Genomic DNA, 14086 nt, shown 5'->3' with positions numbered 1-14086 from the left:
CCTATTTTACGCCCGAATGAAAAGGAGACGTCCTATTCATAGCGTTTAAAGTATATAAAATGGCCTTCTTTTATTTAAAAGTTAGAAACTCAAAGGTGTAACTTTAGACATCGCACAAGTAACGATGCATCCAAATATATATTTTTTTTCTTTTCTAAAAGACTAAGTATGAGCACTCAAATAATTTTCTAAAGTGCCAAGAAAAATTAGTACTCGGATAAATTCCCTAAAATGCCAAATGATGATATTAGACCCGAAAGACACGAGGAACACTGTATTATTCTCGGTCTAGGTTACACCCTTTTTGATGAAATAAAAGGGTTAAGCAGTCATCATCTAAAAAATATACCTCCGAGTCCCGTATGTTTTTCCTTTTCAGGAAATGGACCACATGGAAGGAATAATCAAATGCTCGAGATTTCATACTTCAAAGCTCTAACACTTGGGGGACTATATATATGGAAGGCAAAAAAGACTAGAAAAATCAAAATTCAAGTCAAGCCTAAGGTCTACCCAACAAATCGAAAGTTAAGAGCAAAGTCACAAGCCAAAAACACAAGCTTGATTCAAAAACCTGTGAAAAATACACTCATGGATGTAAATTTCAAAATCTTACGAATGAGTTAAAGGCAATATTTAATCATGGGTTGAAAGATATACCCTTGAAGTTTTTACAAATCTATTGTAAAGAAAACATTTACGAAAGAGTTATAGATGGTACTTAAATACATGTAAACTATTATATAAGTCGAAAGATAGAATGATACAAAACTTTCCTCAAAGTTGTTCAAAGAAACATGTGTGTTCATATTTCTTCTTTGGTATGTTTACACCATTATGAAGTTGAGACGTTTTCTTCATTAAGTTTCGTTTATAAAAGGGCCCTCTTTTATAATTCGTGCTTATTCAAAAAAGTCACAGAGCATTGAAGCATTTTTAATGCAAAGTTAAAGGGTGAAACAAAAACCCAAACATTAAAATAGGCAGAAAATAAAGCCGAAATATATATATCAAACTTTGCAAACATAAGGCAAAGAGTTGTCTTCAAACCCCGAAACAAGACAGGGGTAAACCAACCGATTATTGACGAAAGGAACATAAGCGGTGGAGTTATCATCTGAATCTCTAAGTTCTGCACTTTTTTTCCCTCGTCCGGTTTTTGTCCCTATTGGATTTTTCCGGCAAGGTTTTTAATGAAGCAGAGGCAAGGATGAAAAGGATAAAATCTTTCACTTCCCGGTCACATCATAGTGAGTAACCGGAAAGTGGGGGGACTATCTGTATTAGTAAAAATTAGACTCACCATGTGGGTCTATTAAATGGCGACACGTGTCAGCAAAGTTTGAAGAAAAGTGAAGAATGACATGTAAAGATGATATGTGAACACCCCCGGGACCGAACATACTCGTACCGTGCCTGTTAGCCTCGGAATTGATCATCATGAAATAGCCCGGATCAGGTGCGGGAGAATATCTCATAATTACAAATGAGGAAGGAATCAATTAATCCCGGATTATATGGGATTTACCATCATTACACCATCAGTTACAAATCAATTATTAATAAATGCTAAAATGATTGTAACGGGCACAACAAGGCAATCAATTACAAGATTGGCTCAACAGGCACGAGATTGACTCAACAAGCACGGGATTGACTCATCAGTTACGGAATTAACTCATCAATTATGGAATTAACTCATCAGTTACGGAATTCCAGCATTTACATAGCTGTTACAAGTCTTCCAAAAGTAATGGATGGATTAAGTAAATGCTCATAATGGACCCATAATTCAAGGAGAATAGTTACTTAGATTTAGCCCTATAAATAGATATACTTTTACCACCATAAGGGGAATCTAATTTTCTTCTCTACAATTCTATACATTGTAATTCATAGCATCTTGCTCCCAAGTTAGCCATAGTTCGGCCCTTCAAGCTCTGTTCGGCTCATTATCCTATTAAGGATCATTCAATAAGAATTCTTTCTTCTCTGCTTTATTTTTATTATATTATCTGTCATTGAATTTATTTCCCACTTCTCTATCATGTTGTTTCAACGAAATTTTATATCTTTCGTCATTGAATCAGTTGCTTGTGGCCCGTCATATAAAATTATTGCTTTGACCTTGAAAACTATTTTTTGGGTTAAACAAAAATAGCAAAAAATTTAGTCAAATCAAAAATATTTATAAGCTAAAAAGCCATAAAATCGAAGAGACTAACGTATGAATTTTGCCCTATTTTGACTTATAAATATTTTTGTGTTTACCAAAACCGCAAATAAATTAAAAAAATATTTATATACTAGTTTGACCAGCTTATGAGCTTATCCTACACCGTCATAGTTTGTTTTATATTTGTATACTTCATAAAAGACAAACAAGCTAAGATCGAATACGAAAAGTTTTAATTGAATGTTTAGAACTTCAAGGTCGATCGACAACAGTTCGTAATGTATAAATAGAAAGAATATGGATAATATACGCTTAGAAAACATCCTCAGACCTCAGTGTATGAGAGGATATGTTCGTCCTTAGGTTTCCACTACGTGACCTCTCTTGTCTCCATCCCACTGAGATTACGATAATTAAGGTATAGAACAAATTAAATCGACCCAACAAGCAATTATTTTAGTATCGCTATTAGAAATATAAGTAACTCGCCAGAAAACAAATTCATATTCTTATTGACTTTTCCTTTCCTATACTCTGTCCAGAACCTAGCTCCAAAAATAAAACTCTTGAGTATTGAGAGCACTTATTCTAATTGAATATTAATGTGGCACCACAGGCAAAATATACTAGTGGCGCAAAGCAAACTACCACCTATGCAATCATGGAAGTTAAGGACTAAAACAAGAAAATACTAAATGCATTACACAAAGAGGAAACGATTCTTTACCAACTCAAAAATAAGAATCTTAGTGCAATTATTGCCCTAGCTCCTTTTATCTCTACCACATTTTCTCCAATGAATGTGCTTTTAGAAGACGATTTGATGCATCCAAGAGAACTTTCTTGCAGCAGCAATTATTAACAAGAGGAAAGTGGTGTATGTATTCAAGGCAAACTTGAAGTGGTAGGATTCTTTTTTCCATTTTCGAATATTCATGTCCCATCGATTCTTCCAATACAAAGGAATTAATGATTATTTTGAATAGAAGGTAAAATCATTTGATTGAGGTAACAAATTACTACTACTAATAGAAAACAAAGAGGGAACAAAATAATTGAAAAATATCAATTGGGAAACGACGAGACACGTTATGTTATATATTTCATACACGGTCAAGTTTTGTGAGGTTAGCTTAGCTTGTATTATTACACCAATCCAATTTATGCATGTTACCTGATTTTCCCTATATAAGGGAATATAGTGTCTCTTTCACAAGGTCAAATAATCTAAACTATATGGTCGTTATAAGGACTATTACTATATTTTACAGTAATATAAAAACTTCAATTTAATTCTAGTCGGTACAAGTGTTAGGCTAGTATAGGGTTTTGTCTTAGATTGCAAGTGGTTAATGTTATGTTCACACTATTTTTCTCTCTACCCCTCGGGGTAAGGGTAATTAAGGTATGCGTATACTCTACCCACTTATTAAATTTTATTGGGTTGTTGATATTGTATAAAAACTTCAATTCAAATACTCTATTATTGAATTATTTTGTAATTCGCAGTACCGTACTGTGTTTTACTTTAATTTTTTTTGTTTGCAATTCGCAGTATAATACTTTATAAAGTTGTTCGCAGTATTATACTGCGTTTTACTCTGGTTTTGGCCCACCAATAATGAACTGGCATAACAATAATTCAATACATAAAACATAGTATTGTATTGCGTTTTACATTTGGACTTGCCTTATTTAAAGGCGTTTCAATTTTATGAAAATTCATTCAATCTTCAAACTTACGTTCATACTTCTCTTTTCTTCTTATCAATCATTTTTTTACAATGTCTGAAGTGGCAAAAATAAGGGTTTCACTATATTGGGGGAGGTGAGGTTGTGTTGGAGAATAACTCTGTGAGGTATAGCTCACCTCCACAATGTCATGTTAAATTGCCGCTTACTATGGAGTACGATAAATTGGTATCGTTGTTACGTAAAAAAATGAATGAGAGGTGGCGTTCGGTTAACCTTAAAATAACCGGTAGATTTCCGTATTCAGTGACTCCGCAGGGATTTGGTTATTATTCTGAGTTTAACATCGAGGATGATGAAACTCTTAGAGATTTTTTGCGAATTTCGGATGAATACAGGGAATTTATTGTAATAAAATTATTGGAAATGTACGTCAAGGTAGAAGACGTTCCCAATAATGAGGGCGTGCATAGTAGGGATAACCCCCAGTCATCGGGTGGTTATTCTGGAGCAGTTTTTGCCGGACAGATTGCTGATGAAAGAGCTTGCCTTGATTTAAACTTGTCACCACCAGCGAATGAGCAACCGCAAAATAATTTTTCGACTTTATATAATCAACAAGACGACTGGTAAACTTCAATTCCGTGGGTGCTTTAGCGATATTTATTTTATGTTTTAATTGGATTTGTATTAATACTCATATTTTTCATAGAGGGTACCGTCCGGATACGAACTTTACAAGTTATGACCCTGCCCCTAGTTGGAATATGTGTATTTCTGGAGTATTGGACTACGGTGGTCCATCCGGGAGTCATCACCAACAAGCAAATATCCATCATGAAACGTCAAGACAGTACGACTTGTAAGTAAAGTGATATAGCTATATCTAAAGTATTTATCTAGTTGGGTATATTATCATTTTGTTATTTTTGTGCAGTGAAAATGAGATTCTTGAAGCTCCTAACCTCACACAGTTGCCCATAGATGACGTATTTAATCGTAATTTGGCAGATGCGCAGAGTCAGGAAGATGATAGTGATTATGACAACAATACGGATGAGTCTGGGGATGACACACCCTTCCATGATGAGGGTGATGATGAGGAGGAAGTGAATGTTGAACCTGAGCTGACGAGGGAGCATGTTCCTCCACGTCCCGCTAGACCAAGAGTGTACGAGTCCCACGTGCCATTTCATGAGCGGAATATTCCCTACCTTGATAATTTGCCAAGCATGCCGAACGTGGATGCCCTCACAAGGGATGATGATGAATTTCGGTCAGCGATGTGGGATGAGTCTAGACCAGCTATTCTGACAAAGGGCGTGTATTTCCCTGATAAAGCTCGCTTAATTAGGGCTGTAAAAATCTACAGTATAAGAGAGTGTCGTGAGATGACGGTAAGTGAGTCAACTACGGAGAAATACAAGGTTGTATGCCATAGAGACTTTATGGGTTGTCACTGGATGTTGCGTGCCACCAAGAAGAAATCAGGTTTGTGGAAAGTGGGTAAATTTATTAGCGAGCACAGATGTGAAATGGACACATACAATGAGAATCACTTCAACTTGGATGTGGACTTGATTTCTCTTGTCTTGATTCCATATTTGGAAGTGTCCATTAGGTTCAAGATTAAAGAGTGTATTACAGCCGTCCACCAGGAGTATGGTTGTACTATAACCAAAAGAAAGGCATATCTCGGTCGCAAACGTGCCTTTGAACTTATTTATGGCGACTGGGATAAGTCCTTTTCAAATCTGCCCAGGTACATGGCCGCACTGCAACACTTTAACCCCAGGACTGTTGTTGAATGGAGGCGTGAGCGGAGTCCGGACAGACCCGAATATATTTCCAACTATGTGTTCTGGTCATTTAAACCAGCAATTGATGGTTTTGTGCATTGTCATCCTGTTATTTCCATAGACGGTACTCATGTCTATGGAAAGTATGATATTAAGCTTTTGATTGCAGTTACAGTAGATGCCAACGGGCAAATATTTCCACTAGCTTTTGCCATATGTGCCAACGAAAGTGAAGAGACATGGACGTTTTTTTTAACCACTTGAAGCAGCACGTTGTCAAACAGCGTTCAGGTATTTGTCTAATATCAGATCGACATGGTGGTATTTTAAGTTATGTACGTCACTTGCCTGAATGGTAGGAACCATATGCATACCATCGTTACTATGTGCGTCACCTGAAGGCCAATTTCCAGAAGAAATATCCTGACAAGGCATTGCATGACTTAATGTGGATGCAACTGATCACCAGCAGTGCAAATTCACGAGGCGCATGGAAGCGATCCGACAATTAGAACCACGAGCCTATACTTGGTTGATGGGGCATGAGCTTCACATGTGGACATTACATGCTGATGGCGGAAGACGATGGGGAGCCCTCACTACAAACGTGTTGGAGTCATTCAACGGCTTGTTGAAGTCTGCCCGTGGACTGCCTGTCACTGCCATGGTCCGCATGACATTCAAACAGAGTGCGGAGAGGTTTGTTGAAAGGCATGCAGCTGCATCAGCATTGATGGACAGGGGTGTTCAATTTATGCCAATACCCATGAGAAGATTTGAAAGGTCCAGGAGGCGAGCATAGTGATGGTTTTAGTTATCCTTTGTGCAGTGATGATTTTAGTTCTACTGTTTGTTTTTGTGTTACGTTTGCAATATTTGTGTTTCTTGTGTACTGTTTAAGTAAAACTGCTGTTCAAACGCAATTAAAATAAAAATGTTGTTAAAAGATAATTGTTATCATTATTTACATAATGCACTATTTACACAAACTAAAAACCTAAGTAAATAAGTGAGTCCTGCAGCCTGTGTGCTTTAGTGCTGCTGCTGGCCTAAGTCGCATCCCCTGTCGCCCGGGTACACTATCTGGATCATCATCATCAAGCCGCCTCTTTATGTGAGGATGTGCAGCAACATCGACACCACAGCTGGCAGGATTAGAAGAATAGGCCATTGGGCCGTCAGCAACCTACAAAACAAGTACTAAACTTAGCAAGTGACAAAGTATATTTGTATTGTACATGTTAAGTCAAAAAATATATTCCCACCGTGGTCTCGTCGGCCTCCTGAATATATGCATTCGTGGTGTCCTCATCAAAGCATGTAGTGGCCTCAAAGATGGGCTGGGACGAAGCCTTCATAAAAACCTTAAAAAATTAATTAATGGCAGCTCATTAAGGAAAAGAAAACAAATTGAAATTTTAAAGTAATACAAACATACCTGCGCCTGTAGTAGATCCGCATCAACCGCCGGGGATGAGGCATAACTCAACCTGCGCCCGCCATCCACGTCCCGGGTGGGCCGATCCTCAGCTGCGGTAGATGGGCATGCAAAGTACTGGTATACATCCTCGTCAAATGTACACATGATCGACAATGCTCCTAACGGGGTGACCTGCGATGCTGGCAGAGATAGCTGAAGGTTGTACGAAGGTATGCTGCTGGAAGGCTCATCTTCCCGAGGTATATAACCCGGTTGATTATCTCCAAGCGCCAAAACTCCAAAGAACTCATCATGTCCCTCAACAGGTGGGTCGACAGGTGCCTCAACGCCCCCTTGCTAGGGACCACCTCCTCGCCGTCCCCCGCGACCCCGTGGGGCACCCCTACCTCGTAGGGCACCCCTCCCTCGTGCCCTACCCCTGCCTCGTGGGACACCCCTACCCCGATGGTAGTCCTCTAGCGCTGCATACTGAGCCTCGTGGTCCAACCTCGCGGCATCTCTCGCCTGAAACAGGGTCCGACGAGCCAACTGTGCCACCCGCCGGCCATAGTCAACGACTGTAGGGATGTCGGTATGCTGCTGCATCTCCTGTCCCAACTGGTAGAGGTGATGATGACCAATAGCCTGTGAAATATTTAAAATATTAATTAAATAATGCTATATCACAATTATACGATATTAATAAGCCAAAAAACATACCAGTGCCTCGTGTCTCCCGGCGTATGGTCTGTAGCGCTCGCCAAGTACATGAATGGGGTTCCCGATAATCAGTCGGGTGTGACGGCAGTACCATGACGCATACATATGAATAGTGGCCTCCTGGGTAAATGTAGGTGCTGGCGAAATACGGTCAGCTCGGTGCTCCTCCCAAATAAGGACCTGCTGCTCCAGCCATCCCATATATATATCGTCCAGCCTGGCACGGTCATTCCACTGATACTATATAGCCACCCATCCAGGATCCCTCGGTATAGGCTGGGGACAGTGAAACTGGCGAAGCACACGCTCTGTGGCATGATACTCAACCATATCGAAGAAGATCATCGGGACGGAGGTGCTCCAAAACATTCGATCGACTGAGCAATAAAAGGGCAGCTGAGCTACCAACTCGTCGTTGTATGGCGTCCAGATGAACTGCTAAATAATAACATAAAAGTGAGTATGCACAACACAACTCAATTTAAACAAGTAAGTGTAGGTACATATCTACCTGTCCGTCCACCAGCATATCTAGCACATCCCTGATAAGGGGGAGATTATGATGAGCATCGGTCCCTCGGTAGTTCCCACGCCGGAGAATCCACCTAGAAGCTAGAGGGAGAAACGGATAAGCCTCACCAGGCGCAAGTGCTGGTAGAGGTGGCTGCAACGGCATGATCCGCTGCCAGGCCCAAACCTAAGATAAAAGGTTGATGTAAAATTTATGAGTCATTTCGACCATATAGAATTCGGAGAAATGAACAGAGTATTCGAAAATGTTGTCACCTGTAGGAGGGACAGAAAACCACATATGTCCACCGCTGGGCCCATGCTCGACCAACACATGCTCCTATACAGGTATGCGAGAACAGCAGCACCCCAACTGTACTGGGGTAAACCATCCAACTCCTGAAGATGATGGAGAAAGCGCATACTCACTTTACTCCCCGAAGTGTTCGGGAACAAGACACACCCGAAAAGCAGGAGCAGCGCCAACCGCGTGTACCTCTCAATATGGAGATCCTCCGTCTCGCCGGTAATGTCTGGGTGTAAAAACGCCATATGATCTCTGATGGCTGACAAAGCAACGCGACTGCCCCCAGCGTCACCCTGAGGACTATAACCAGTAAAATGCATCATCATATCCAAAAATTGTGCACGCGTCATGGATCTAATGTACTGGGGCAGTGCTACGGCCCGTCCATCTACGCGCAGCCCGTACAAAACCTGAACATCCTCCAGTGTGATGGTGGCCTCTCCAGTGGGCAAGTGAAAAGTGTGCGTCTTCGGTCGCCACCGCTCTACCAAGGCCGTGATGAGAGACCAATCAAGCTGCATCCGTCCAAGCTCAAAAATCGTATAGATGCCCGTAGCTTGTAGACACGCGACTACATGGGCATGGAAAGGATGCTCCCCAATGAACTCCCACAAATCGTCAGGTCTCCTGGGGCGGAGAGGCTGCATCGATAGCTGTCCCTCCCATACAAATGAGGACCTATGGTCGCCCTGCAACACTAGTAGCTGATCCTCGGCAGGTCCGGGATGCGCAGGCGGAGGAAAGTCCATGTCGTCTACTATAATTTAAACAAAATTAATTGTGTGTGTTAGCTTAATAAATTAAATAATTAATTATGTTTAAAATTGGACTGAATAATTATGTATGGGTTCCAGGCTCGATATTTGAGGCCCGGTAGCACCGAGTTATCCTTAATTATTATGCGTGTTAATTTCAACATTTTTAGAATTGTGTGTGTTAGCTTAATAAATTAAATAATTAATTATGTTTAAAATTGGACTGAATAATTATGTATGGGTTCCAGGCTCGATATTTGAGGCCCGGTAGCACCGAGTTATCCTTAATTATTATGCGTGTTAATTTCAACATTTTTAGAATTGTGTGTGTTAGCTTAATAAATTAAATAATTAATTATGTTTAAAATTGGACTGAATAATTATGTATGGGTTCCAGGCTCGATATTTGAGGCCCGGTAGCACCGAGTTATCCTTAATTATTATGCGTGTTAATTTCAATATTTTTAGAATTGTGCCTGTTAGCTTAATAAATTAAATAATTAATTATATTTAAAATTGGACTGAATAATTATGTATGGGTTCCAAGCTCGATATCTGAGGCCCGGTAGCACCGAGTTATCCTTAATTATTATGCGTGTTAATTTCAATATTTTTAGAATTGTGTCTGTTAGCTTAATAAATTAAATAATTAATTATATTTAAAATTGGACTGAATAATTATGCATGGGTTCCAGGCTCGATATTTGAGGCCCGGTAGTACCGAGTTATCCTTAATTATTATGCGTGTTAATTTCAATATTTTTAGAATTGTGTCTGTTAGCTTAATAAATTAAATAATTAATTATGTTTAAAATTGGACTGATTAATTATGTATGGGTTCCAGGCTCGATATTTGAGTTAATTTTACAACATATATTAATTTGTTACTTTTGTAAGTTTATTATTATAAATTAAATAATTAATTTTGTAAAGTGTAATTGGATAGAGTTTGCAGTTACTACATACTTAAACTACATAGACTCTACGCTAAAAGGCTCTACATTTTACTACGCTAAAATGCTCTATATTTTACAACACTAAAAGGCTCTATATTTTACTACACTAAAAGACTCTATATTTTACTACACTAAAAGGCTCTATATTTTACTACGCTAAAAGGTCAATATTACATATAAAAACAACTAACATAAAATACAAATATGAACAACAAACAAAATAAATAATATTAATTTTTTAACAATACAAATAATTTATCAAATTTTAACATTTTTTTGTACCAAAGCTAATAAATCAATCCAGGTATAAATAAGATACAAATTTAAACACAAACATAACACAAATTAACATGGAAACACATTAAACAATACAAATATGCATGTACTATACGCGTTTCGACATAAATAAAATCGAAATACCTTGATTTAAGTTTTTTGAATTAGATTGAAATCGAATTTTTGCACCCGAAAGAAGGAATCCAAAGCTTGTCTTGTATGTGGGACCTACACTCCTTGCTCTTTAGGTGACGGGTGGGGCCGAAACTTTTTTTTTTTAAGTTTGTCGCAGGGTGGGGGGAGGGGGGGACCAGCAGAATCGAAATTTTTAAAGGAAGGGGGCGTCGGTTCAGTGGTCCAAGGAAGAAGAAGGGGCTGCGTTTTATAAAGCTGTTCGCAGTATTATACTGCGTTTTAAGTAAAACGCAGTATAATACTGCGAACAGCTTTATAAAACGCAATATTATATTGCGAATTACAAAAAAAAATTAAAGTAAAACGCAGTACGGTACTGCGAATTACAAAAAAAAAATTTTTTTAAGTAAAACGCAGTATGGTATTGCGTTTTACTCATTTATGTAACTTTTTTTTAAGCAGTATAAAAATGGTTTTTGTCCAAAAAAAAACATCAAAAGCGTTTTGGACTCTAATATACATACCCTAATATTTGCTACTATATATTATGTATATTTATTACTCCATATTTAAAGGAGTTACATAATATTTAAAAATGGGAAGAGACACTACACAATCCTGTATCCTCTGAAATTATATGTATAATAATTTCTATCATAAGAACTCGATCACCGTATTTTTTTTTTTCTTCTGTCAGAAAACTTTCTATGAAAGATTTCAAACGGTGAAAGCACTGTTTTATGTAATTGTTGAAGCAATCTTCTATTAGTTCAAGTACTCCCCGACGTCGGTCATGAACTTTTTAGTTAATTAGTCTCCACTTATGCATGTGCTTGTATTTACTAACTAGTGAAATAAATGGGTTGTTCAGATTTCACTTGTTTAAATAAATGCGTTAAATCTTATAAGACTATAGGTCAGTTTTATGGTACATTACAAGTGTAGTTCTTTTAGTTACTCCTATATAGTATTCCTTTTTACATGAGAAGATTGGCAACATATAACACAAAAGAACAGTAAATAAAACATAATACTCCATTACATTCTTTGTATTTTCTCATCTTAGCCAACGGTTGTGCTCTTGATTTTTCTTTCACCATTATACATGGAGTATAAAATAGACTGACACTGATAACTTTTCTAAAGATATCTTCCACTATATACATATATTAAGAATTACTAAAAATTTCAATTGCAGCAGAAGGATGGTATTAACAAAAACATAACATAAAAAGGGAAGAGCACTATATATCCACATTGGCTAGCTAAGGAGCTAAGAGGTGGAAATTAGGGTTGGTTATCAAAAAGAGAACTAGCCTGGTTTATATACATACGTATCATCCAACAAAGCTAAATTCAAAAAACTGAAACAACGTAACTATGTCTATGGAAGCTTCAAGTTCTTATCTCCTTCTTTTTCTTGCTCCTGAAAATGTCGCTTATTATTCTTTCTTTTCTTCTTCTCATAAGCAATCCCTCTTGCCTTAGCTTGTGAATCCCTCACTTCCCTCAAATACAACCTCACTGCTCTCGCCCCAAACGGGTTTGTCTCTGCGCGTCCTCCGTTCTCTTCAAAAGCAGCGCGTAGCCTACCAACTAGCGCGTCAAGGCTGCCCCACGCTTGTTTCAACGGACATGTACATGGTGCCGGCGGCTGAGGGTGTCCGAAAAACGGACAACAACAGTTGTGAACTTTGGTTTTTCCGAACTGGTCAAGGTACTTTAAGAATTCAAGAATGTTTGCTCCGCTGCACCTTGATAGTATCAGTGGTGGTTTGTGGTTTTTCAAGTACTGGCCGAATGTGTTCCAGTCTCGCCGCTTTTGTAGCTCGTAACGGCTCACTGCCGGTGATGGCGGCGGTGCCGCAATCGGTGGGGAGAAGTTTTCTGGGATAGAACTTGTACTATACACGTCTAACATGGCTGTTGTTTGTGGGGGACTTTTAACTTTTTGAAGTTCTTGGAGGGATCCGCCTCACTATATATAGGAAATGAGAGAGTTAAATAATTTTACTTGTTGAGGGTGGTGATTTGATTTATTTGATGTTTGTTTGTCATGGACAAGAAGGAATATTTCTTGAAAATGTGAAATTTAAAATACTTGTTTTTTTTTTCACAAAGTAAAATTCATAATTGTGGATAAAATGACTGTCATAAAAAAGAACATATATTGAGACATATACGTATCCAATAAATTGTAGAGTACTTAATTTGCATTCTAAAATGACCTCGCATATTAACTAAAAAACTTCAAGTTTAGTGTAAGGAGGCAAGAGTAGTCCGGAGCAAAAAACACTTCGGAGTGAAAATAAATATAATTTGGGGTGGTTTGTTTATTAGTAATTGCAGTTTATAAAAAAGTACTCTTATTATAATGTGCTGATTATTTTATGAAGAGAATAATAATGTCTAGATTGATACGCAGGAAATAAGTATTACTTCTTCCGTTCCAATTTATGTGAACTTGTTTGACTGGACACGATATTTAAGAAAAAATGAAGACTTTTGGAATTTGTGGTTCTAAACAAGTCAAAAGGGGCCCAGAGTATCTGTGTGGTCATAAAAGCTTCTCAACTAGAGTAGAATTGTAAGTTTAAACTAAATTGTTACCAAATTTAGAAACGGGTCATTCTTTTTGGAACAGACCAAAAAGGAAACAGGTTCACATGAACTGAAACAAGATGAGTAATAAATAAATATTATGTAGTGAAATGATAATTATACATTTTATGCATGGATTGTTATATATAAATTACCTCATTTTAAGCTTTATCTATTTTTAGAAATTTTTATTCATGTACTGTGAATATACATATTTTATTTCACTTGTGTATAAAATAAATTACACTAGTTATACCAAAATCAATAATACAACATTTGATTTCTCGACCATAAATTATGTGAAGTTTATAAATACTAAAATCAAATAATTTATTAATTATATACAAAAGGTTATACTATATAGTAGTAGTATTATAGTTATACAAAAATATTAGATGTTATAAAAATAATAGAGTATAGAATTTTATACAAAAAAAAATCTTAAATATAAACGAGGTAAAAGTAGAAAATAGTGAAGAGAGAGAGTAGACTTTTGTAGAGGAAAAGTAATGGCGGAGAAAGAAAGAAAGAAAAGACGGACCAAAAAAGATAAGTGGGGAAGGGACCTACGAGTTATGACAGAGTGAAAATCACTTCAACTAGTCTTGTCAAATGTAACTTCATCTCCTTATTGTCTTATCAAAATCAAAACTTGGAGGATCGTCATTATCATCATCATTCTATTTCACCCTTTTCTTTTCTTTCCTTCCTGCTTTTGTCTTTTTATTATCCGTGTCAA

The 14086-nt window shown here is 37.5% G+C and overlaps 1 protein-coding gene across 1 annotated transcript; it reads right to left on the bottom strand.

Annotated features, from left to right (window-relative positions):
* Nucleotides 1-12130: 12130 nt before the first annotated feature.
* LOC104221214 (protein LIGHT-DEPENDENT SHORT HYPOCOTYLS 4-like) lies at nucleotides 12131-12667 on the bottom strand. The gene has a single exon (XM_009772224.2). It carries the CDS (start codon nucleotides 12665-12667, stop codon nucleotides 12131-12133), a length of 537 nt encoding a protein of 178 aa, XP_009770526.1.
* Nucleotides 12668-14086: the final 1419 nt, after the last annotated feature.

Source organism: Nicotiana sylvestris, chromosome 2 (assembly GCF_000393655.2).
Source record: "Nicotiana sylvestris chromosome 2, ASM39365v2, whole genome shotgun sequence".
In the NCBI taxonomy this organism is placed as follows: domain Eukaryota; kingdom Viridiplantae; phylum Streptophyta; class Magnoliopsida; order Solanales; family Solanaceae; genus Nicotiana; species Nicotiana sylvestris.
Note: the sequence above shows the minus strand (reverse complement) of the source record. Positions and strands in the feature narration are given on the sequence as shown.